Raw genomic sequence first — 26220 nt, 5'->3', positions numbered from 1 at the left:
TGATAGAAATTGTAGGAATTGTACACATTTCTTTACAAACACTCCACATTTTAGGAGGTCAAAAGTAATTGGACAAATAAACCAAACCCAAACAAAATATTTTTATTTTCAATATTTTGTTGCGAATCCTTTGGAGGCAATCACTGCCTTAAGTCTGGAACCCATGGACATCACCAAACGCTGGGTTTCCTCCTTCTTAATGCTTTGCCAGGCCTTTACAGCCGCAGCCTTCTGTGTTTTTCAGCAAATTTAACTCTGGCCTGTCTATTTTTGGAATTGATGAATGGTTTGCATCTAGATGTGAACCCTTTGTATTTACTTTCATGAAGTCTTCTCTTTACTGTTGACTTAGAGACAGATACACCTACTTCACTGAGAGTCTTCTGGACTTCAGTTGATGTTGTGAACGGGTTCTTCTTCACCAAAGAAAGTATGCGGCGATCATCCACCACTGTTGTCATCCGTGGACGCCCAGGCCTTTTTAAGTTCCCAAGCTCACCAGTCAATTCCTTTTTTCTCAGAATGTACCCGACTGTTGATTTTGCTACTCCAAGCATGTCTGCTATCTCTCTGATGGATTTTTTCTTTTTTTTCAGCCTCAGGATGTTCTGCTTCACCTCAATTGAGAGTTCCTTAGACCGCATGTTGTCTGGTCACAGCAACAGCTTCCAAATGCAAAACCACACACCTGTAATCAACCCCAGACCTTTTAACTACTTCATTGGTTACAGGTTTATGAGGGAGACGCCTTCAGAGTTAATTGCAGCCCTTAGAGTCCCTTGTCCAATTACTTTTGGTCCCTTGAAAAAGAGGAGGCTATGCATTACAGAGCTAGGATTCCTAAACCCTTTCTCCGATTTGGATGTGAAAACTCTCATATTGCAGCTGGGAGTGTGCACTTTCAGCCCATATTATATATATAATTGTATTTCTGAACATGTTTTTGTAAACAGCTAAAATAACAAAACTTGTGTCACTGTCCAAATATTTCTGGCCCTGACTGTATATATAATATTCACAGTGACATAAAAAAATCCCATGTATTGCAAGAGAAGAGGCAAAAATTATTTGAATAGCCTAATTATTTTTTAGTGTAAAATGGATAAAAAAAATATAATTCATATAAACTTTAAGGCAGCTCTGACATTTACCACAAGGTGGCGATCTTTGATCGTTCTGTTGATCTGGAAATTCCAGATTGCAGCCCGGTAATCAGTTTGTTCCGGTTTTGCTAAACCAGAAGATTTCGCCTTATAAATATTGACTTATTTTTTTGTTCTCTGTTTAGGATAAGACATTGGTCGCCAATGTAGTGAAGTTGTACAAGTTTTAGTTTAGCAGTGCGATCACTGCATATTTATTAACTGTGCAAATCGTATACAAATATTCAATTTTGGGCTGTCAGCCCTCCCGTAGGGGACAGAGTGGGCCACTTTGTAGGCAGGCAGTGTTTGTACTATTAACAGCATAAAGGTCTGTTACATTTGTGTATATTTGTCCAGTGATCAAACTATATAATTCTTCTTTGTCATTGATCACAACTTAGACAGAGATATAAAATTAATATTTGTAGGCAGCACGTTCACTCATGTAAACAGCGATGCCTTAAAGGATTATTGCCATCTCCAAGATCCTATCCCAATATGTAGTAATAATAATATTGTGGCGCCCTGGACAAGCCAGGGGCCACAGAGCACAACACCTACACACCCCACACTCCCTGCAGGCACATCAAGGTCAGACAAAAACCCTTGTTGCCTTCCTCCAGGGGCTGATGATCACACCAGGGGGTGGGCCAGGCGGTTGGTCCCACCCACCCGAGGAGTTCACAGTCCTGGAGGCGGGAAAAGAGCTCAGATTAGTTTGAGAGGAGTTGAGGAGTGGACAGAGATAAGTTTGGACAGTGAAAGTGGAAGGAGGAAAGTGTAGTAGTGGAGCAACTGACTGACAGCGTCCGGGTGTGTGGCCCGGGCGAGACAGCAAGGTTGGCAGACGGTGGTGACCGTCTGCAGGAGTGGCCTATCGGAGTTACCGTAAGGACCGTGGACGGGCGGTGGCTCGGCGGTACCGGACCGGTACACGAAGAGAAGTCAGCGCCATCTGGCAGGGGCTTACGAACCCCGGCAAGGCTAGGAGTCGCCGTGAATTTGCCGAACCCGTTAGTGAAGGGAACCTCCTGGGTTTCCAAACAGCCAAGTCCCGACAGAAGGCAACAGTCCAACCAGCAGAGAGAGACACCGCCAAGGCAACCGTTTCTCAGCGCCAGAGCCTGCGGGCAAGAAGGGGCTCCTCCAGCCCACATCCAAGCTGGGGAGCGGGTTACTGGTGGGAACCCATCGGAACTATCAACCGTACATAGGTGCAGGGAAAGGCAGTCACCATCAACCTGCCGGGAGAAACAACACCGCAGCAGTCTGTGGGACCCGTCCATCCAGCCGAGTGTTTTACCGAGAACTGTGTCTTCATCATTGGGCTGACTGAGTAGCACCGTGCCGTGCGGCACAGCGCTGCCCCTGCGACCCTGCACCTCGCCAGGCCCCGTAGTTCGCCTGCCATCCATCCCTACCCCATCACCGGGCCCCGGGACAACCAACTCCCCTACCCACGGAGGGGAGAACTAACAACAAAGCTGCTCCCTGTCACCACTCCCGGGATCCCCGTCCAGAGCAGCGGTGGTGTCACCAAAATAACCACAACCGTGGGTGGCGTCACAGACAATAACAATAAACCCCCACAATCATCCCCTTTTCACTCACGGGCGAGGAGCGCCGCTCGAGTCCCCGGGATCCGGCCCACCACTCGAGCCACCACCGAGCAGCCGCAGCCAGACCCGAGCAGTGGGAGAGCGCGGCGTCCCCTCCTCCGCCCGCGACAATATTATTAACAAATTACTCCCATTAGAAATGTAGTATAGTTCTTCTGATGAGCTATGTCTCCTACCTCATGTGCAGGGCATTGAAGTAGCTTAGGTATCCACAGTTACGTGCACTCATATAGTGACAGTTAGTTGCTAGTGGTCATAACCATGAATGTCTAAGCTACTTCAATGTCCTGCAGATAAGGTAAAAGACATGGCTATATCAGGAGAACTATACTACATTTCTAATTTGTGGTATTCACTATTTGTATTATTATTATTATTATTATTATTATTACTCCACCTATTATATATTAGGATATGATCTTGGAGATGGAAATAACCCTTTAATGGAAACTGTGGTGAACAATCATTCATACAAAGCCTGTATTATTTGGACGTGTGTAATGCTTTATGTGACCAGTGGTGGCGCTGCAGGGAAAGTGAACACTTACTATTATGTTCCCTCCCTGATTACAAGGTGTTGCACCCACAGGACACATACTCAGCAGATTTGTTAGGAACCTATTTACTACAAAGTGGCATTTTTTGGACATCCCCTTTAAATAATCAAAGGGTATTGATCAATGGGGGTCTGACGATGTATCCCAATGACAAGCGCCACTAAAACTGTGCTCTATAGAGGATAACTTGCGATGTGGTAACAAGTGCAAACGCTATTCCTATGCATTTAAACCGCACCAATCACCAGCATTTTCATATATAACATAAAGCCAGTGCTGTACTGGCACTATCAGGCTGATTCTATACATATGTGCAGTGGGCAGCTCGGATGTTTTAGATTTGGAAATCCAAGAAAGTAAAGTTTGTATAATGAGCAGCTTCTTGAATGACAGCAGCTGCCGAATAGCTGGTGTGAATATTCATAGTGATCCCCGCCCACCTGCCTGCTTTTCTTCCCCCTATCTGTTATTTATGTTAATTTTATGATAGAATAGTTTTACTATCTGACTATAAGGACCTGTGCTGATGTCATACACATGTGACCAGAAGGGGCGGGACCTCAGCCAAGAGAAAAATTAATGTTACTTCCTGGTATCAGCTATGTTGGCTGAGGCCCCGCCCCTTCTGGTCACATGGGTATGGCATCAGCACAGGTCCTTCTAGTCAGATCGTAAAAATGATTCTATAATAGATATAGCATAAATAATAGAGGGGGCGGGAAAACCCACCCCAGCTATCAGCTGATCGGCAGCTGCTGTCATTCAAAAAGCTGCTCATTTTACAAACTTTACTTGCTTGTGTTTCAAAACCTGTACATCCGAGCTGACCACTTAAGGTATGTATAGAATCAGCCTGATAGTGCCAGTATAGCACTGGCTTTAGGTTATATACAAAAATCCTAGTGATTGGTGCGCTTTAAGTAAAAAGAAAATGTTTCTAAAGATGGACAAGCCCTTTAAGAGTGTTTTTCACTTTTTAGAAGGCAGAGATGGGCTCTTTATGATACTTAGGACCTTGGAAAATCCAACAGGATTCCTTTTAATAGTAATAATTATATAAAATATTTATTTTTTTATTGTATTCCATAGCATTCAGACAATAGTCCCTCCAGGTCAGAAAACGGCTCTGAAGAAGACTCTCTTTCCAACACGTCGTCACAATACAAATTTGGGATTGAGGATTTCACCTTTTTGCGTGTTCTGGGTAAAGGCAGCTTTGGGAAGGTCGGTGGTTGTTATCAGCTGGAATTTTTCTGTACGTTTATTAGTATCACAGTGTTATATGCTGTTTTCTGAAGACCTCCAAAATCTCACGTCGCTAATCATAGCATGCATGGACTTTATGTGCCGATCCTTTTAACATTTGCAGAGACTTTTCTTTCAAAATTGTTCTTCACCTTTCTATATTTTAGTACTGCAGTTCACCTCCATTATATTGAAGGGGATCTGTCAGTAGATTTTGGCTATGTAATCTCAGAGTAGCGTGATGTAGGGGCCAAAATCCTGATTCAAGCAATGTCCCTTACTGGATTGTGTGCTGCTGTTTCAATAAAATCAGTGTTTAATTAGCAGGAGATTATCACTACAGGACTAGGTGTCTCGTGCCTCCTGGTCCATCCTTTTCCCAAGCACTAATTAGCAGCTTTCTGTCAATATACAGTGTACACAGAAAGCTGCCAATCAGTGGTGTGGGTGAGTTATATACAGCTCTGCTTTTCGAGCTCTGCTAGATCAGTAACAGAGAAAACTGTGATTATAACAAAATTATAACAACATTGCTGCAATGAAGGCAGAAACGCCTCTACATCACACTGCTCACAGATTGCATAGCAAAAACCTGCTGACAGATTCCCTTTAAAATAGAAAAGAGCTTTAAAACCAGTCACTGCCATGGACAAGCCTGGCACTATTCTGGCCCAGTCTTATAAAACCCCTTTAAAGGGAATCTGTCAAGTGATTTTCTAATACAATACTAATGTTGTTTAAACTGGGCTTAAGGAGACCTTTCAGGATCAGTAAGTTTTATTGCTTTACGTTATCCTGTTATCTTGTTGTAAGCTCCATAGAATTCAGTGTGACCTAGTAACTAGTCAAGCATATGTAAAGACAAACTGCATATTTCGTGCTCCCTCCTCCCACCTCTCAGTGCTGGAATCAGTGATTGTAAATCTAAACTGGATTTGCACTGCTGCCCCCACCTATATTCCCTCCCACCTCTCAGCAGTGATAGTGGATGCCCTGGGAGGTGGGTGGAGGGAGCAGTGAATATGGATATTGTATTTACATACACTTGACTAGCCTGCACTAGACACTGAATTCTATGGAGCTTACAGCAAGATAACAGGATAAGGTAGAGCAATAAAACTTACAGATCCTGAAAAATCTCCTTAAAGGGAACCTGTCACCACTTTTTCGGCCTAAAAGCTGCGGCCACCACCACCGGGCTCTTATACACAGCATTTTAACATGCTGTATATAAGAGCCCAGGCCGCTATGTAAAACATTAAAAACACTTTTATAATACTCACCTAAACAGTTGCACTGCTATGGATTTGAGTCAGATGGGCGTCTCTGATCTCCGGTGCCGGCGCCAACTCTTTCAGCCATTTTTGTCGTCCTTCTTCTGTAGCCGTGGTGCATGATGCGTCCGACGTCATGCACATGCGCCGGCATTGAGGTCCTGAGCAGGGCAGATCTAAGCATTGTAGTGCGTGTGCGCGGGACCGGCGAGTGTGTATGACATAGGACACGTCATGTACCGCGGCTTGAGAAGGAGGACGAAGATGGCCGAAAGAGGCGGCGCCGGCACTGGAGAACAGAGACACCCATCTGACTGGAATCCACCGCAGCGACTTTTTAGGTGAGTATTATAAAGTGTTTTTTTTGTTTTACACAGCGACCTGGGCTCTTATATACAGTATTCTGGAATGCCGTATATAAGAGCCCGCTGGTGGTGGCCGCAGCTTATAGTCCGAAAAACTGGTGACAGGTTCCCTTTAAGCCCAACTGAAGGATAACTTTAGTATTATGCTACAAAATCAGCTGCCAGATTCCCTTAAACTTTTTGAAACACTTTTGGTTTATTTATATAAAGCCAGAGATTACCATTCGGCCATTGGTATAGCCATCAATGCACATTTCAAGAGTTGCAACGTTTGCAATTTTAACTGTTCATCCAGTTCCCTCTGTCTCTTAAGAGAAGACCACCTTGAGATTTTTAGGGGGCATTGATGCATACAAATAAAGCCTGTGAGCAAATCTGCTTTTGTATGTTTTTTTTTAAAAAAAAATCCCAACATTGGGGGTTATATGGTTTCCCCTTATATAAATAGCTGCAGCAAGCTGCTGCCCATCCTGATATAAGAATAGACTAAACACTTACTTTTTCCGGATAATTGCAGATTTGTGTGTTGTTTCACCTGGACTGCAGTTAGGAGGAATTCCTGGGAAATATGTTGTGTTACAAAGACCCCCTTAAAGCAGCACACGTACATGGAAACCCACAGGGAATCCAAAGGGGATATCTAGCTTAGAAAATCCATGTTATTATTATTTATTATTATAGCGCCATTTATTCCATGTTATGTATCCTATAAACTAGGAATTCTGCTGTAAGGGGATTCATTCAGTATTCTTCATTTTAATTTGCGAGAATTATTTTAAAAATTATGAAAATATCAATGCTATTTTTTTTATTCATTTATTTTTATTTTAATATAGGTATTTTATTATTTATTTATTTTTTTCAAAATAATTTTTGCAATTTAATTTAGTTAAAAATATTGCACCATTTGCCTTCTGTGTGGCACGGTCTATTGCTCTCTGCGGAATGAGGTAACTGAGAATCTGTTCTGATGAAAGAGCTTTTGACTATTTTTTTTTCTGTCATCTGGGCTCCTCACAGCTGATTTCCGGCCAAAAGAAACTTGAACTGAACTTTGTGGTCCTAAATCAGCTCAGAGGAGCTCAGAAAAACAAAGATAAGGGTTAGGGTATGTGCGCACTAGGTGTTTTTTTCACGCTGCGTTTTTATGTGCGTTTTTGTCTCAAAAAACGCACCCGCGGCTAAAAAATGCGACAAAAACGCATGCGTTTTTGCCGCGATTTGGTGCGTTTTTTGCTGCGTTTTTGCTCACTGCGTTTTTAATCAGTGCACAATGCCATTAAAGATTGTTGATGAAAAAAAAAAAAAAAGTCTGATGTCATTTCCTTCTTCAAAATGTTCATTGTATGCAGGAGAGCAGACAGCTGCAGAACTAGTGTATGCAGGAGAGCAGACAGCAGCTGCAGAACTACAAGGCTCAGCAGCCTCCATCCAGGACTGTATGCAGTTTTTTGTCCAAAAAGAAAAAAAAAAAAAAATGACGTGGGCTTCGCCATATTTTTGAATGCTAGCCGGGTACAGCAGGCAGGTACGGGCTGCCCCCAACCCCCAGCTGCCTTTTTGTACCCGGCTGGGAACCAAAAATATAGAGAAGCCCTTTTTTTTAATTATTTCATGAATTTCATGAAATAATTAAAAAAAAAAAAAAAATGACGTGAGCTTCGCCTAATTTTTGAGTCCAGCCGGGTACAACTAGGCAGCTGGGGATTGGAATCCACAGTGCAGGGTGCCCAAGCTTTCTGGGCACCCCCACTGCGAATTGCAGTCCCGCAGCCACCCCAGAAAATGGCGCTTTCATAGAAGCGCCATCTTCTGGCGCTGTATCCAACTCCTCCAGCTGCCCTGATGCCGGGTGGCTCGCTGGGTAATAATGGAGTTAGGGCTAGCTGTGTATTATCAGCTAGCCCTAAGCCCGAAATTCATGGTGTCACGCCAATATTAGACATGGCCACCATGAATTTCTAGTAATGATAAAAAAAAAAAACACACAGAAAAATATTTTTATTAGAAATAAAACACAACACAATTCGTGACTCCATCTTTATTGAAATAAAGAACCCCCCTCCGCAGTAATCCTGGGTCAAGGGTCCCGCGCCGTCCAATCCGGATCCAATATCATCTGATCGGTTTGCTGGAAGGCAAAGCGATCAGATGATGTGTCAGGTTAAACTACGTGAATCACATGACACATCAGCTGATTGTATAAAAGCCGATTATACAATCAGCTGATGCATCAGTAGAAAAAAAAATAAATAAATAAATACATACTCACTTATGTGCTGATTACCGGCAGCTCCTGCAGCGGAGTCTGATCCTGGCCCATCACTGCAGGAGCTGCCGGTAATCAGCTGATGAAGTCCCCTGACTGCAGGATCAGCTGATAGCCGGCCGGGCGCGAAAAAGCCGGCGACCCCGCGAGAATTACGATCAGCTGATGCGTCAGGTGACTGCATCAGGTGATCCACCGCCAGGTCCTGCAAGCAAGGTCCTGCCCCGGGGAGACTGCACACAGGCAGAGCGGCGGTACCGGGAGGAGATGGGAGCGGGCATGGCACCGGGACCCTGCAGACAGGTGAGTATATATGACATTTTTTTATTTTTCTACTGTTCACTTTGGTTTTCGCCGCTGCCTCCACCTCCCGCCCAGACATGGCGCTGCACGGAGCTGACATGGCACCGGACGGGAGGTGGAGGCAGCGGTGACGGTACCGGGAGGATTCATGTTTCTGTGTTTACCAACAGAAGGAATCCTCTACCTGTACACGTCACTGTAGTACCCACCCCTTGCGTTTATAGCTGCGTTTTTAGTCATAGAAACGCAGCTATATGCGTTTTTCATTGCGTTGTTGAACATCTCATTGAACTCAATGGGTGAAAAACGCAGTGAAAAACGCAGAAATAATTGACATGCTGCATTTTTGTGGTCACCACAAAAACGCAGCTACAAAAAAACGCTGTGTGCGGACAGCACTTCTGAAAACCCATAGACATTGCTGGGGAAGCAATGTCACTGCGTTTTCAGCACAAAAACGCGGTAAAAAACGCCGCTAAAAACGCGGCAAAAACGCCTAGTGCGCACAAGGCCTTATAAAAAAGAGCTCACTGTTGGATCCTCAGTTAACTCATTCCACAGCAAGCAAATGGCTACAGAAGGCAAACGGTGCAACATTAATAGCCAACAATGCATGTATTTAAATAAAAAAATTGCCCCTGAAGGTGTCCATATATTTTATTTCTACCAGGAGTAACCCTTAGCCAGAGAGCTCTAACAGCAGCTTTCAAGCAGGAATGAAAGGATAAGGCATGTCCAAAACCAACGGCCTGATCTTCCCCCACCCACCCAACATAATCTTTCCAAAGGGAATCAAGAAGCCCCCATCATATTGAGATGGTTATCTGGTCTCTTTAAATTCAGTGGGTTCAGCCAGTGGTATGTAGATGTTATTGCCCATAGGCTCCTCATTGATTATGTCATTGTTCAAAGCAGACAACCTGTCACGCTAGGTACTGGGGAGTACCAAGCGAGCATCGTAAGGGAAGGGGGAGATGGTGACCTCTGACCCAACCTATCGCTCATTCCTGGGGTCCCTCACCACCTAGATAGGTTCCGCACCTATGCACCGAGCCGGATACCTGACCCTAGGTATCCCTAGTGCTGGACCCTAAATAGGGAACGGGTGGGATGAGCTCTTCGTGAACCGCACTAAACACTATAGATGACACAAGGAGGAAACACGGGGGGAAAAAAGCATGAACTACTTATCTACAGATAACTGAGTTAGAAGTTCAGCAACGATACCACAGATGGGTACAAGCCACCTGCTTGCAACCAGAGCTAGAATGAACTGAATAATATCACCAGCACCAGACCTGGGAAGGATGAGGTATTTAAGCACCAAGGAAATACTGATGATCAGCAGCTGGGTGGAAGTCGAGCTCCTACTGGGTCCAAAAGGGAGAGAGATGAAAACCCAGCAGGAAACCTACCTAGTATAATGAATACTGAGATCAGGAATACTAGAAAGTTAGGGAGTATTCTGTGCAACCAAACGCTGTGATCTTCTATGGCCAGAAACCACATGACTGTCTGTCACCCGTGACACAACTCTTTTATGTTTTGAGTTAATAACTCCAGTTTCTTGGTGTCTTCTGCCCACAGGTGATGCTTGCCAAATCCAGAGAGGGTGATAATCTTTATGCAGTGAAGGTGCTAAAGAAGGATGTGATTCTACAAGACGATGACGTAGAATGTACCATGACCGAGAAGCGCATCCTGGCGCTGGCGTGTAACCACCCGTTCCTTACTCAGCTCTTCTGCTGCTTCCAGACTCCGGTGAGTTCTCCATTCAACACTTACATCTAGTTAGTAAGTGACACGGCCAAATGTATTGTCTTACATAACTTAGGATATAAAGCCAAATGTATTGTCTTACATAACTTAGGATATAAAGCCAAATGTATTGTCTTACATAACTTAGGATATAAAGCCAAATGTATTGTCTTACATAACTTAGGATATAAAGCCAAATGTATTGTCTTACATAACTTAGGATATAAAGCCAAATGTATTGTCTTACATAACTTAGGATATAAAGCCAAATGTATTGTCTTACATAACTTAGGATATAAAGCCAAATTGGATTCCCCATTTGCTTACAGCTATTTCAGATTTTGCCCCTCATCAGTACAAAGTAGAAGACTGGTTGGTTGGGGGAGAGGACTCATAGAGCTGGTCTATGGGGTAAAGGTCCTCTTTGTGGAGAGAGCCAGGCTAGGCATGATTTCTAAGGGATACTTTGCACGTTGCGACATCACTACTACGATATTGTCGGGGTCAAATCGAAAGTGACGCACATTCGGCGCCAGGAACGACGTCGCAACGTGTAAAGTCTAGATGCGCCGATAAACTATCACAAAAGCGTCATAAATCGGTGATCTGTGCAGCGTCGGTCATTTCCATAATGTCGCACCAATAGGAGATACGATGTTGTTCCTCGTTCCTGCGGCAGCACACATCGCTGTGTGTGAAGCCGCAGGAGCGAGGAACATCTCCTACCTGCGTCCACCAGCAATGCGGAAGGAAGGAGGTGGGTGGGTGGGATGTTTACGTCCCGCTCATCTCCGCCCCTCCGCTTCTATTGGCTGCCTGCCGTGTGACGTCGCTATGACGCCGCACGACCTGTCCCCTTAAGAAGGAGGCGGGTCGCCGGCCAGAGCGACGGTCGCAGGGCAGGTAATTGCGTGGGAAGCTGCCGTAGCGATAATGTTCGCTACGGCAGCTATCACAAGATATCGCATGTGCGACGGGGGCAGGTACTATCGCGCTCGGCATCGCTAGCATCGGCTAGCGATGTCGCAGCGTGCAAAGTTACCCTTAGGCGGGCTTTGCACGTTGCGACATCGCAAGCCGATGCTGCGATGTCGCACGCAATAGTCCCCGCCCCCGTCGCAGGTACGATATCGTGTGATAGCTGGCGTAGCGAAAATTATCGCTACGGCAGCTTCCCACGCAATTACCTGCCCTGCGACCGTCGCTCTGGCCGGCGACCCGCCTCCTTCCTAAGGGGGCGGGTCGTGCGGCGTCATAGCGACGTCACACGGCAGGCGGCCAATAGCGGCGGAGGGGCGGAGATGAGCAGGATGTAAACATCCCGCCCACCTCCTTCCTTCCGCATATCCTACGGGAGCCACGGTGACGCAGGAAGGAGATGTTCCTCGCTCCTGCGGCTTCACACACAGCGATGTGTGCTGCCGCAGGAGCGAGGAACAACATCGGACCGTCGCGCCAGCGTAATTATGGATTACGCCGACGCTGCAACGATGATACGATTACGACGATTTTGCGCTCGTTAATCGTATCATCTAGGCTTTACACACTACGATGTCGCATGCGATGCCGGATGTGCGTCACTTTCAATTTGACCCCACCGACATCGCACCTGCGATGTTGTAGTGTGCAAAGCCCGCCTTAGGGTCCTGATGCAACTTGTTGCAGTTATCTAGTTGAGATAGGAAACAATTACTCTATGAAGTAATAATGATAAATGTCCAGCAGGGGGCGCTTGTGCTCCACACTGGTGACAGCGCTGCAGTTACAATGGGGAAGTTCACATGATATCATACTGTATCTTCATGCATTATTGATTTTAGCAAGTAGCTTGGCCAAAATCCGATAGACCAAGTGACTTACATAGTGGACAATTGAATAAAAATCTGTAATGTGGCTCAAGCTCCAAAATCTACAGATGATGAAGGTGTAGCTGTTTGCTATGTTATCATCATACAGTCCTAGAGTGGGGTGTCCTAGGACCACTTTTGCCTGAGCGCTGTGAACCTGTATTACCAGCGAGGCCCACCTTGCACTCCTGCACCTTCTATTTTAAGAGGCCATACCGATGCTCAATATAATTCAGGTCTCGAGATGCTTAGTCGGTCCAGCACCTTTACCCTCAGTTTCTTCACAGAGGCAGTTGTAGTCTTGGAGGTGTTTGGGGTCGTTATGTTGGAATACTGCTCTGCGGCCCAGTTTCCGACTCGAGAGGGTCATGCTCTGCTTCAGTATGTTACAGTACATGTATCCATGGTTGCCTCTCAATGAACTGTAGCTTCCCACAGCTCTCACCACTCATGCAACCCCAAACCATGACACAACCACCACCATGCTTGACTGTAGGCAGGACACACTTGTCTTTGTACTGTACCTCACCTGGTTGCTGCCACAAATGTTTGACACCATCTGAGCAAAATATGTTTCTCTTGGTCTCATCAGACTACTGGACATGGCTCCAGTAATCCATGTCCTTCGTTTGCTTGTCTTCATCTTTGGAAGAGGCTTCCTTCTCGGATGACAGCCATGCACATCAATGTGATGCAGTGTGTGGTGTTTGGTCTGAGCACTAACAGGTGGACCCCCCACCACCACCCCTGTAACCTCTGCAGCAATGCTGACCACACTCATACATCGATTTTGAGAAGACAACCTCTGGATATGACGCTGAGCATGTGCACTCAGCTTCTTTGGTCGACCATAGCGAGGCTGTTCTGAGTGGAACCTGTCTGGTTATACCGCTGTATGGTCTTGGCCACTGCGCTGCAGCTCAGTGTCAGGGTGCTGGCAATCTACTTGTAGCCTCGGCCATTTTTATATAAAGCAACAAAATGAAATAAAAAAAAAACAAAAAATCACATGGACCTCAGAATGGTAGTCATAAAATCTATAGATGTGACACAACTCTATTGACCGAAAAATAAGTTATAGCTCTTGGAGGTAAAAGATCAGATAATCAGAATTGAAGAGGGCTCAAAGGCCCATATAAATCAGGAGGCGACACTGCTTCTCTTACCACCATTTGTGTCCACTAGTACTTATATATCCTATAGGCTGCCCATGTGGCTACTATGGGGTCCTTGAATGGAGGGGGCTTGCGTCTTGTTAGCTCATTTTTGGGCTGTTGGGTGGAGAGAACTTGTACAGGATTCCCCTCCCCTGAGGAACTGTGTCAGGGAAGGGGCTTAGAAATTGGGAAAAGGTAAGCGGATACTATTATGATCTTTGCTATGAGACCACCCCCCTTCTCTGTACGTCAGGCAGCTGGGGTCCGATCCTTCTCAATGGGCTATCACCGTCTTCTTTATCAGACATTGACGCTGGCTTGATCTGTATGATAACAATATATTATCATATAGAGAAATCTGTAAAGAATTTCTGAGCAGCGACTTCTACTTGGCTAAATGTCCGCTGAGTCTCCGCAGTCGCCCCCCCCCCCCCCCCCCCGGGCTCTTGTTACTCTATATAATGCACTTGGCGTAACTGTAAACCACAAATTCTGCCCCCCCCCCCTCCCCGGCCTTTCATAAGACAAGGGGTCGGATTTCCCCTAACTCGTTGTGTGTAACACAGATCCGTACATCACGGGGTTCCTCGGCGGCTGCTGACAGCTCCACACACGGGACTCCACTTTAATATATAGGAGTCTTAAGATACAAGGCGAGAGGGCTGCTGGGTCATTGTTCGGGAATGTCTGAGGAGTCAACCTTGGACCTACTTAGTACTTAGAGTTTTCAACATGTTAGATATGGCTGCATTAATCCTATGGATTAGTAGAGGAGGTGATTTAAGGGCAAAATAAAAAAAGCAAACAAATATCAAAAGTGAAATCTCACAATTTTTACACAGATGAATAAGTCTTATACTAGACTCAGACTTCCTGCTCTGTACAGACGACTTTTCATCAGTCTCATCACACAGAGATTACATTGAAATGTAACCGCTCCATATACAGTAGATAACGCCAGATCCATCATTCATTATAGGAGATCTCAGCTCACCTCCTCCCCCTCCTGTACAATAACTAATAACTGCTCTATATACATTTAGATATCATAGGATCCACCATTCACAACAGATATCACAGCTCACCTCCTCCTTCTGTACACTGACTGATAACACCTCTATATACAGTAGATAACACCAGATTTACCATTCATTATAGGAGATGTCACAGCTTCCCTCCTCCAGAACAATGACTGATAACCACTCTATAAACATTTAGATATCATAGGACCCACCATTCACAATAGGTGATGTCACAGCTCACCCCCTCCTCCAGAACAATGACTGATAACCACACTATATACATTTAGATATCATAGGACCCACCATTCACAATAGGTGATGTCACAGCTCACCCCCTCCTCCAGAACAATGACTGATAACCACACTATATACATTTAGATATCATAGGACCCACCATTCACAATAGGTGATGTCACAGCTCACCCCCTCCTCCAGAACAATGACTGATAACCACACTATATACATTTAGATATCATAGGACCCACCATTCACAATAGGTGATGTCACAGCTCAGCTCCTCCCACTCCAGAACAATGACTGATAACACCTCCTGTATACAGTAGATATAATAAGACCCACCATTCACAATAGGTGATGTCACAGCTCACCCCCTCCTCCTCCTGTACAATAATTGATAATACCTCTTTATAATACATCGAGTTAAAGGATTAATTGATAATTACCAAAACAGCATGTCTTATTTTAGTCTTTATTTTGTGACTTTTGGGTTCTTTGTCAATTTGTCCACAACAAGCAGCGCCTATCAGTGATATAAATAGTTGACTGGGGCTTGTTTAGTGATTGACATGCTGCAGTAGCAATTTTCATTGGGGCCACTTAGTGTCAGGAAAGTCTGATTCCTCCTTTCCTGCACAGATCACTTTTCAGTAGTCTCCTCATTGTCATCACAGACAGGAATACAATAACCAGTAACACGTTTATATAACGTAACACTCGTCTGCCATTCACAATAGGTAATGATCGTAGATCGCCTCCTCCTCCTCCATGCACAGTAACCTCTGAACAGGTCACAGAGCATGTCACAACACTTTCCCATAGAAGTCAATGAACATCACTGGCTGTTTCCTATGACAATGCAGCTGTAAAGCATATCCCTAAAAGCTGTTAACAGAAACTGAAGCAAGATATCTGCTCCTATAATATGCAGAAAATAAATAAAATATCTACAAGCCGAAAATACAATATTGCCATGAATTTTTTTTGGGGGGGGTGGGGGTTTGTTTTGAGCATATTCATTGTGCATTAAAAATGTCCCCACAATATTATTATTCTGCAGGCCAGTACAATTATGGCGATAGCATAATCATATATTTTTTTAAAATTTATTTTTATTTTTTATATTTGGTTTTAAAAAAAAAATTACATTTGAATAGAAAAAAAATCGTTCTGCCACTTAAATTTTTTTTATTAATTTTATTTTCAGAGTTGGAAAAGGGATTTTATGTTTTTTTATTTGAGTGGTTTAACCCTTTTTTTCTTTTAATTTTCCTTTTATTTATCTGACATTTTTTCACTTTCACTTTTAAAAAGAATAGGTATCGCTGTCGGGTTTTATTAAAATTAAAAGGTCTTGTTCCCACGTTGCGGCTTTGCTGTGGGGAAAAAATGCAGTGTCTTTTCAAATTTTTTTTATATATATTGTTGCAGCATCTTACATAATAAAGTATGTATGTATATTATATATATATATATATATATATATATATATATATATATATATATATATATATATATATATATATATATATATATATATGAGCGATAGATAGATATATACACTACAGTTCAAAAGTTTCAAAAGTTTGGGGTCATTTACATATTTCCTAATTTTTGAAAGAAAAGCACATTTTTCTCAATGTAGCTATTATTAAATTAAACAGAAATCCCCTCTATACATTGTTAATGTGGTAAATGACTATTCTAGCTGCAAACGTCAGGTTTTTAATGCAATATCTACATAGGTGTATAGAGGCCCATTTCCAACAACCATCACTTCAGTGTTCTAATGGTACATTGTGTTTGCGAACTGTTAGAAGGCTAATGGATGTTTAGAAATCCCTTGAAAACCCTTGCGCAAGTATGTTGGCACAGCTGAAAACAGTTTTGTTTATTAGAGAAGCTATAAACCTGACCTTCCTTTGAGCTAGTTGAGAATCTGGAGCATTACATTTGTTTGTTCCATTAAACTCTCAAAATGGCCAGAAAAAGAGAACTTTCATGTGAAACTCGACAGTCTATTCATGTTCTTAGAAATGAAGGGTATTCCATGCGAGAAATTGCCAAGAAACTGAAGATTTTTTACAACGGTGTGTACTACTCCCTTCAGAGGAGAGCACAAACAGGCTCTAACCAGAGTAGAAAGAGAAGTGGAGGCCGCACTGCTCAACTGAGCAACAAGACAAGTACATTACAGTCTCTAGATTGAGAAATCAATGCCTCACAGGTCCTCAACTGGCAGCTTCAATAAATATTACCAGCAAAACGCTAGTGTTAACGTATACAGTGAAGAGGTGACTCCGGGATGCTGGCCTTCAGGGCAGAGTGGCAAAGAAAAAGCCATATCTGAGACTGGCTAATAAAAGGAAAAGATTAATATGGGCAAAAGAACACAGACATTGGACAGAGGAAGATTGGAAAAAAGTGTTATGGACAGACGAATAGATGTTTGAGGTGTTTGGAACACACAGAAGAACATATGTGAGACGCAGAACTACTGAACAGATGCTGGAAGAGTGCCTGACGCCATCTGTCAAGCATGGTGGAGGCAATGTGATGGTCTGGGGTTCCTTTGGTGCAGGTAAAGTGGGAGACTTGTACAAGGTAAAAGGGATTTTGAATAAGGAAGGCTATCACTCCTTTTTGCAACGCCATGCCACACCCCATGGACAGTGCTTTATTGGAGCCAATTTCATCTTACAACAGGACAATGACCCAAAGCACACCTCCAAATTATGCATGAACTATTGAGGGAAGAAGCAGGCAGCTGGTATTCTATGTGTAATGGAGTGGTCACCCCAGTCACCAGATCTCAACCCTATAGAGCTGTTGTGGGAGCAGCTTCACCGTATGGTACGCAAAAAGTGCCCATCAAGCCAATCCAACTTGTGGGAGGGGGGAAGCATGGGGTGAACTATCTCCAGATTACCTCCGCAAATTAACTGCTTGAATGCCAAAGGTCTGCAAAGCTGGAATTGCTGCAAAGGAGCATTCTGTGCCGAAAGCAAAGTGTGAAGAGAAAATTATTATTTCATGTAAAGATCATTATTTGTAACCTCGTCACTGTCTGGATTATATTTTCTAACTTCTGACTAAACAATCAATCAACAGGGACTGAGCACGATTGTTGCGCTCCCTTCCTGTTGATTGCTCGTTTGTGAAACCCGCGTTGAGGCCACCTCTTTATTCCCTCTATGTATCACCATCTTGTTGAGTATAAGATGGCTCAAGGTATGTCTGAGTCTGTCATCTGACTGATTTATTATGGTAATGCACCAATATGTCTATTGCAATCCAGGGCTCATAGTACTTTAAAGGGTTATTCCCATCTCCAAGATCCTATCCCAATATGAAGTAGGCGTAGTAATAATAATAATAATAATATTAGCAAATACCTCCAATTACAAAATGTAGTATAGTTCTTCTGATTAGCCATGTCTCTTACATCATGTGCAGGGCATTGCAGCTAAGGTATCCATGGTTACATCCACTCACACAGTGACAGTTAGTGTTACTTGCTCATGGTCGTAACCATGGATCCCTTAAAGGGAATCTGTCAGGAGGGTTTTGCTATGTAATCTGAAAGCCGCATAATGTAGGTGCTGAGATCCTGATTCCAGCTATATCACTTACTGAGAAGTGTGTTGCTGTTTCAATAAAATCAATTTTATCAGCATATTATCACTACAGGGCACGCTGCCTGGTCCTCCTGGTCCAACCCCACCCACACCCCCACCACTGATTATCAGCTGTTAATATACAATGTACACACAAAGCTGCCAATCAGTGGTGTGCATAGGGCTCTGCATTCTGAGCACTGCTAGATGTGCTGCAAAGAAAACAGTGATTCCATCAAAATGACAGCAAGCAGCCCATAAAGTGACACATCGCTGGAATCAGGGTCCCTGCCCCTATATCATGCTGCTCCTCAGATTACATCACAAAAACCTGCTGACAAATTCCCTTTAAGTGGCAATATGACAATGTTTTGGGTGCTGTATAGGATGAAGGGGTTTTCCTCTGATAGATAAAGTAGTCATTAGTGGGACCTTGAACGTTCCTGGAAACAAGGCGTCCAGGTCCCTATTGGAGCTTGGCCAACGTTGAAAGTCACTCTCACTATAGCAATGCATGAGATATGGATACAGTGAAGCATATATTTAGCCCTATCCCTGCACATTCAGTCCGCAGCCTTCTATTCCGGGACCATTAATGAACATTGAGCCTCCAATAGATATCACACGCTTCCTTTACGTTGCTCCAGACTCTGAAATAGATGTTCACTGTTCCAGATCTGAGGCTAGGAATGTGAAGTCAAGTATTATTACTCCTGTGCCTTGTGATAAATACAGCACCCCTCCCCCGCCACCAGCACTATGGGATGAAGAGCGATGACTTGAACCCGTGTGTCAGGGCAGGTGACATTTGCTTCATGTGTTTCATACCGTACATGTCACACATTGTGTACCGCAAGTGCATGGAGGTAACATAATCACTTCTTTAGGGGTTATTAGGGCAAGTGAAAGTTATGGAGGAAAGTCTCTAATTTAGGACCTACCCTTTTATTCCTCATAAAAAATGTGATGGAGTGTAAATTGAAGACTGTATTTGATGTCCCCATAAACAATCCCGATCCGCCGTATAGAGCAAAGAATAAAAGTTATACATAAAGTAAAAAGTAGAAAAAAAGTTTTCAAAAATATAAACGTTTAAATAATGTAAAAAGGAAAGGTTATATTTGTGTCACAATGTGGCTGTAGCATAGCGAGGAACAAGAAGCTCCTATAATCTACCTAACCTCTGGATTACTCCTAATGGGGGAGATGCCGGAGTCCCATGTTTTACTATTCTCCTGACCAAAACCAAACTGTCCTCCCTCCAGGGAAGGAAGGGGCAGGAGTGTGATGGCAACACAGATAAAGACAGACTGGGAAGAAACAAAACTCAAACACACTGCAAATTAACAGAAACAAACAGTAAGAAATTTAAAGAAAAAAGCAAGAGCAGTAAGGCAGCAACAAAAGGACAACAAGGGTTAACGACACAAACTCTCGCAGCGATTAAGTACTACAATCACCAGTAAGTCTGGATCATAAGACCTCACCAGACCAGTATAGAGAAGCTATAGCTGGCACTAAAGGAAATGTCCAGCTAGCATAAATAGGAGGGGAGCGAATGTGACTGGGTCCCCCACGGTGTGTGATTAACTCTTGCTAGCCTGCCTATGAACTACAAGTCTGTGGGTCAGTACCCGAGTCTGCCTGCACTGATCAGACATCAGAGAAGTTAGCAGACCGTGTCGAATCTGTATTTTCCATAGATCCTGACGCCGCCATGACAGTCAGCGTTTTATGTAAAAACCTCTTTCCGATAATTCTCTTTGGTTGATGCTGATGAACCTCATAATGGCCGGATATCTGAATATTTCCGGATCGCCAGCAATTTACATTCTAAACCTAGCAAGCGATATGAAATATGGGATACCAAATTATGACGGCAACGTCACACTATATAATTAGAAAGACAAGCCCCAACTAAATAGCAAAGATATCCCCAAGACAATGTTGCACAAATTTCAATAATTTGTCATGTTTACGCTCCTTGGTGTCAACAGCGTAAAGAACTTTTTTCCAATATGGTAAGAATTAAGGAAAAGCTACCTAAATAATAATAAAAATGTGACAATACCAAAATGGACTGCATGGTTAATGATATTCAACTAGCGAGACTGGATCGGGATCACTACCCTTATTTTTGGTTAGTCCCTGCAGGATCAGAGGCCAAGTCTGTTAGATGTACAGTCAAGACGAGTATTGAAACATTTCACAGAATTTTTGGCTGCGTGATTTGAGCACTTAAAATATGGAAGAAAATGAAATGTCTTCCTCTAGACACCACATGAAGACAATGAAAAGGAAAGAAGAACTGAAAGGTCCGGGTTCCAAGAAAACTTCATATTACTTCTATATTACTGAATAAATTATTTGTTCTACCCCCCTTCAAAAACAAAATTAAAAAACATTGTGGGCTACAAACAGTTCCCTGTATCCCTTGTGTGGTTTATAAAGGATAATAATCATCGGGTCTCATTCCGTGTATAAAGAATGGCCTGTGAACATGTCAGTGCATTTTACCTGACAGCACCTAAGTGTCAGCAGTGCAAGACCTAAGGCAGGGGGATAATCAGAATAGGTCTACTGTACTGATCAGCATTGGTAAGATCAGCACAAGCGGAGACATTAGGTGGGAGATAATATTCATACATAATGTTGCTACACAGGGTTGTTACACTTTAACCACATTTTTTGCGATATATGATTAACAGATTCTCGCAGTCCAGCTCCATTATTACGCAACTTGAATTTGGATGAAGCCCAAAATTATGACAAGACTTTGTTAAAACGTGTGCACATTCTCCGACCATTACTGTATGATACTTATTACGGCTTCTGTTAAATCAGAGACATATGTCAGAGTAAGCGGTTGTATCTTGTAAGCAGGAGTTTTAGGTTATAAACCGCGGGGATGGAGCTCTGAAATGTTTTTGTTTTTTTTTATTTTGTTTGTTTATATGTACTGTTGAAACCAGAAGTTTACATACACTATCTATAAAGACACATCTGCAGGTTTTTCTCACTATCTGACATGAATTCAGAATAAACCTTTCCTGTTTTAGGTGAATTAGGAACCAAAACTATTTCTATTTGCCAAATGCCAGAATAATGAGAGAGAGAGAGCGAGAATGTTTTAAGACATTTTTATTACTTTCTGCAAAGTCAAATGTTTCCATACACTGAGTACTGTGCCTTTAAACAATATGGGACAGCCCATATGATTGTCATGTCTTTGGAAGCTTCTGATAGGTTTATTGGCAACATCTGAGTTAATTAGAGACACACCTGTGGATGTATTTTATTGCACATCTGAAACACACTGCTTCCTTGTGTAGCATCATGGGAAAGTCAAAAGAAATCAGCCAAGACATCAGGAAGAGAATTGTGGACTTGCACTAGTCTGGTTCATCTTTTGGTGCAAGTCCCAGATACCTGTTCATCTGTACAAACAATTATGCACAAGTACAAACAAGATGGGAATGTCCAGCCATCATGCCGCTCAGGAAAGAGACAGATTATGTGTACCAGAGATGAATGTGTTTTGGTCAAACATGTGCTCATCAACCCAAGGACAAAAGCAAAAGACCTTGTGAAGATTCTGGTGGAAGCTGGTAAGATTCTGTCATTATCCACAGTGAAACAAGTACTGTATCAACTTGGGCTGAAAAACCACTCTGCCAGGAAGAAGCCATTACTCCAAAACTGACATATAAAAGCGAAACTAATGTTTGCAAATGCAAGACCTTCTTTTTTTTTTTAAAACATATCCCGTGGTCTGACGAAACTAAAATGAACTGTTTGGTCCTAATGACCATCGATACATTTGGAGAAAGTGGGAGAAGCTTTTAAGCCTAAGATCACCATCCCAACTGTGAAACACGGCGGTGGCAGCATCATGTTGTGGGGTTGTTTTACTGCAGGAGGGACTGGGGCACTTCACAAAATAGATGGCGGCATGAGGAAAGTAATATATACTTGAAGGAATACTCCAGAAAAATAATAGTTTAACATGCCTAGTTCACAGCCAATCGGCGCCCACTGATGGCCTGCAGCACTTACACTTCCCCAGACATCAATTTTTTTAGTGAAGTGTGATCATTGCTGCCCTGATTGATTGCAGTAAGCAAGTGTCAGAAAAATGTAGAGCCAGTGCTTTAGGCAAGTGTCTGTGGTTGGTTTTCTGTTTTTGTTTTTTTTTGTTTTTTTTTCATGGGGGAAAGCATTTAAGTAGTGGACAATCCCTTTGCTCTTTTGTATTTTCAGATTACTTGATCTCATTTGATTGGTTAGAAAATCTACAAATCACTTTATCAATTATGTCATAATTTCTCCAGAGTGGGATTTTAATGGCTGTCTCCCTTCCATGTACTTTCTGCCCAGCGCCTGTTGTTAGGTGTAATCCCCTTCTAGAGGCTGAGCAGTCGAGTCAGTTTACACGATGTAATGGTGCGTCTTTGTCACTTTGCTTCTGCTCTCCTGTCGGGCGCACTACATAGAGGCCTATGACAGAGGTGGCTTTTAACCCCAGACAGGTAAGCCATTGGTCGATGGCAGGAGCAGTTCTTGTACCCATAGTGCTGGCAGAATGCTGATGAATAGGAACCACCCACTGAAAAAGAGTTACGGCCCCGTTACATGCAATGACATATCTAACGATTAGTGTTGAACGGATCCGAACTGTAAAAGTCTGGATCCGCGCGGTTTCAGGTTCCGATCCGGGTCCGTTCTGGACCCGGGAATCCGGCTGCACGATACGGGTTCGTGGTTTTTTTTTTTTTTTTCCTCTCTTGCTCTCTCTCTCTGTCTCTTGTCCTGGATCCGCTCCCCCATTGACTTACATTGGGCCGGATTCCAGATCGGATCCGGACTTCTGGGGCAACCCGCAACGTATCCACCGGACCCGGATTATTAGCAATCCGCTCAACTCTACTAATGATATGTTGTCGGAACCCACGGAATTCGTGACGCACATCCGGCGTCGTTAGCAACGTCGTTGCGTGTAACAGCTAGGAGCGGGTGTTAACGATCAAAAATACTCACTTGATCGTTGACACGTCGTTCATTTTCAAAATCTCGTTGGTCGTTCTGGACGCAGGTTGTTCGTCGTTCCTGAGGCAGCACACATCGCTACGTGTGACACCCCAGGAACGAGGAACATCACCGTACCTGCGTCCTCCGGCAACGAGGTGGGCGTGTCGTTAATGTGGCTGATCTCCGCACCTCCGCTTCAATTGGCCGGCCGCTGTGTGACGTTGCTGTGACGGCGCACGAACCTCCCCCTTAACGAAGAGGTTGTTCGTTGCCCACAGCGACGTCGCTAGGAAGGTATGTGTAATGGGTGTTAGCGATTTGCCCGTGACACACAAACGACGGGGGCGCTCGCTAGCGATATCGTAGCGTGTAAAGCCCCCTTTAGAGTGTGATAACTGATAGTTGCTGGACAGGTTAGACTGATGTGTGCACCAAAAGCAGTTTTTCCTTGTTGCGGTGGATAGCGGCATCAATACCATGCTTTAATTAAGGTTTCTTGGTGCACTTTGATGATGTATTAAGCCGCTGTATCATCCGGCCCCAATAATCACTGTATAATAATAAGCTATAAAATACCTATTTAGTGTTTGATTTTGGATTTTTAACAATTTTTTTGTCTTCTTCCCCAAAGGACCGATTGTTTTTTGTGATGGAGTTCGTGAACGGGGGTGACCTGATGTTTCACATTCAGAAATCTCGACGGTTTGATGAGGCCAGGGCTTGTTTCTACAGCGCTGAAATCACATCGGCCCTCATGTTTCTTCATGAGAAAGGAGTGATTTATCGGTAAGATAATAATCAGTTACTCAAGACATAACACTTCAGAATTGACTACAGTATTTAACCCCTTCAGATGTCATGGGGTTTTAAAGGATTTAAAAAAAAAAAAAAAAAACACAGCGCCATACCTGTCTGCAGGTAGTGTGCGGTATTGCAACTCAGACCAATTCACTTAAATAGAGCAAGCCTGCAATACCATAAATGGGTGCAGTTCTGTTTCTGGAAGAAAGCTGACATTTTTTAATACTGTACAGACATAGGGACCGCTAACTCCCACCAATAAATTTTCCATACCTCCGCCTCCTAAGCCTATTATGGAGGAAGGGGATGAAGAACAGTGGGTTTCCCATAAATGTGAAAATTCATGTTGTTGATGTCTGTTCTCACCTTTTAGTCTTGGGTAAAGTATTTTTTTTCTTACCTGCACCCAACTTTTCCCTCTTAGCTTTTCTGAATGTTGTTTTTTGTTGGGTTTTTTTTTGTGAAGACTTTTTAGTAAAACCTTTTACTGAGTTAATAGAGAGGATTAATTCATTTATTCATTCATTCATTCATTCATTCAAGAACTACTATCAATTAGCTTGAACAGAGATTGGTAGAAAAAAAAAAGCACATCTTGATTCCAGTGTAATACTTCATATCGCCTGCGGGGGCACTGCAGAAAAATAAAACGCTTGGATCCTCCTAATAGAAGTGCCCCTTTAAGTAGTTGGTTTATCTTTATGGTATCTACACTTTTCAAAGTAAAATCTAAGCTTTTAATAGGTGCCACAGATACATACATAAAAGTCCGGGATCATTGGATACCTGGCAGCGTCTTCTGTTAGTCATTGACCTGAAAGTGGTAGGAAGAACAAATGTAAAGGGAGCTAAAATATGGAAGAGAAGATGATGGTACCAAAAATGGACAGTGCATGTCCACAATACCAGGGACATCACAGATCTATTCTTTTACGTCACTCTAAAGGTTCCCATTAGCAACAGATGAACATCGGCCAGTGATCACGCGATGTGTCCCGCATCCTTCCGCTAATAGCTGTTCAGACAGGAAACCATGTTATAGACTGGGGAAAAAATAATTCGGAGACCTCCTAAAAATGGTATCTCAGGTGGTTGTCTTTGAAGCTCAATAAATATGTTTAACATCGCAATTATTAATTTTGGAGTTGTAGACATGGCGGCTGTTGCAGGATGTGGGCGACCACCCTGGATCTCAGGGATGTTTTGGAGACCAGTGGTGTCACTGGTAGAAGCATTGATAGTTCTGCACTTGGTGCAGAGAAGGAAGACGGGGGGGCGGGTGATAACTGATTGTTGACAGTTTTTAGCGGGCTTTACACGCAACGACATCGCTAACGAGATGTCGTTGGGGTCACGGAATTCGTGACGCACATCCGGCCTCGTTAGCAACATCATTGCGCATGACACCTACGAGCGACCGCTAACGATCCAAAAACGGCAAAAATCGTTGATTGTTGACACGTCGTTCCTTTACCAAATATCATTGCTCATTTTGGACTCAGGTTGTTCGTCGTTCCTGAAGCAGCGCACATCGCTACATGTGACACCCCAGGAACAACAGCATTCCGGCATCCTCCGGCAACGAGGTGGGAGTGACGTTAATGCGGCTGCTCTCCGCACCTCCGCTTCTATTGGTTAGCCGCCGTGTAATGTCGCTGTGACGCAGCACGAACCTCCCCCTTAAAAAAGAGTTTGTTCGCCGGCCACAGCGACGTCATTAGGAAGGCATGTGCGTGTGACACGTACTAGCAATATTGTGCGCCACAGGCAGCGATTTGCTCGTGATGCACGCACGACAGGCGCAGGTGCGATCGCTAGCGAGTAAAGCGGCCTTTAGTACCAGGATGTCTAGGTACACATTTATACTTTTAAAAATAAACAATTCATCAACCACCAAATCTCTGGGTCAGAAACTCAAGAAAAAGTAGTGTTACAAATTATATCATTTTTTCTCTCTTTATATTATACCGTGAATT

At 43.5% G+C, this 26220-nt stretch overlaps 1 protein-coding gene across 1 annotated transcript in view; it reads left to right on the top strand.

Moving 5' to 3' along the window:
• PRKCH (protein kinase C eta) overlaps positions 1-26220 on the top strand; it is a 195626-nt gene that overhangs the window by 124174 nt on the left and 45232 nt on the right. The window contains exons 8-10 of the mRNA XM_075330723.1: positions 4411-4545; positions 10365-10538; positions 24075-24229. Coding sequence (XP_075186838.1) covers positions 4411-4545; positions 10365-10538; positions 24075-24229 — 464 coding nt within the window. The remainder of the gene's footprint in view (positions 1-4410; positions 4546-10364; positions 10539-24074; positions 24230-26220) is intronic.

The sequence above is a fragment of the Anomaloglossus baeobatrachus genome, chromosome 12 (assembly GCF_048569485.1).
Source record: "Anomaloglossus baeobatrachus isolate aAnoBae1 chromosome 12, aAnoBae1.hap1, whole genome shotgun sequence".
NCBI classification, from domain to species: Eukaryota; Metazoa; Chordata; class Amphibia; order Anura; family Aromobatidae; genus Anomaloglossus; species Anomaloglossus baeobatrachus.
This window is presented reverse-complemented; position numbering and strand designations above follow the sequence as displayed.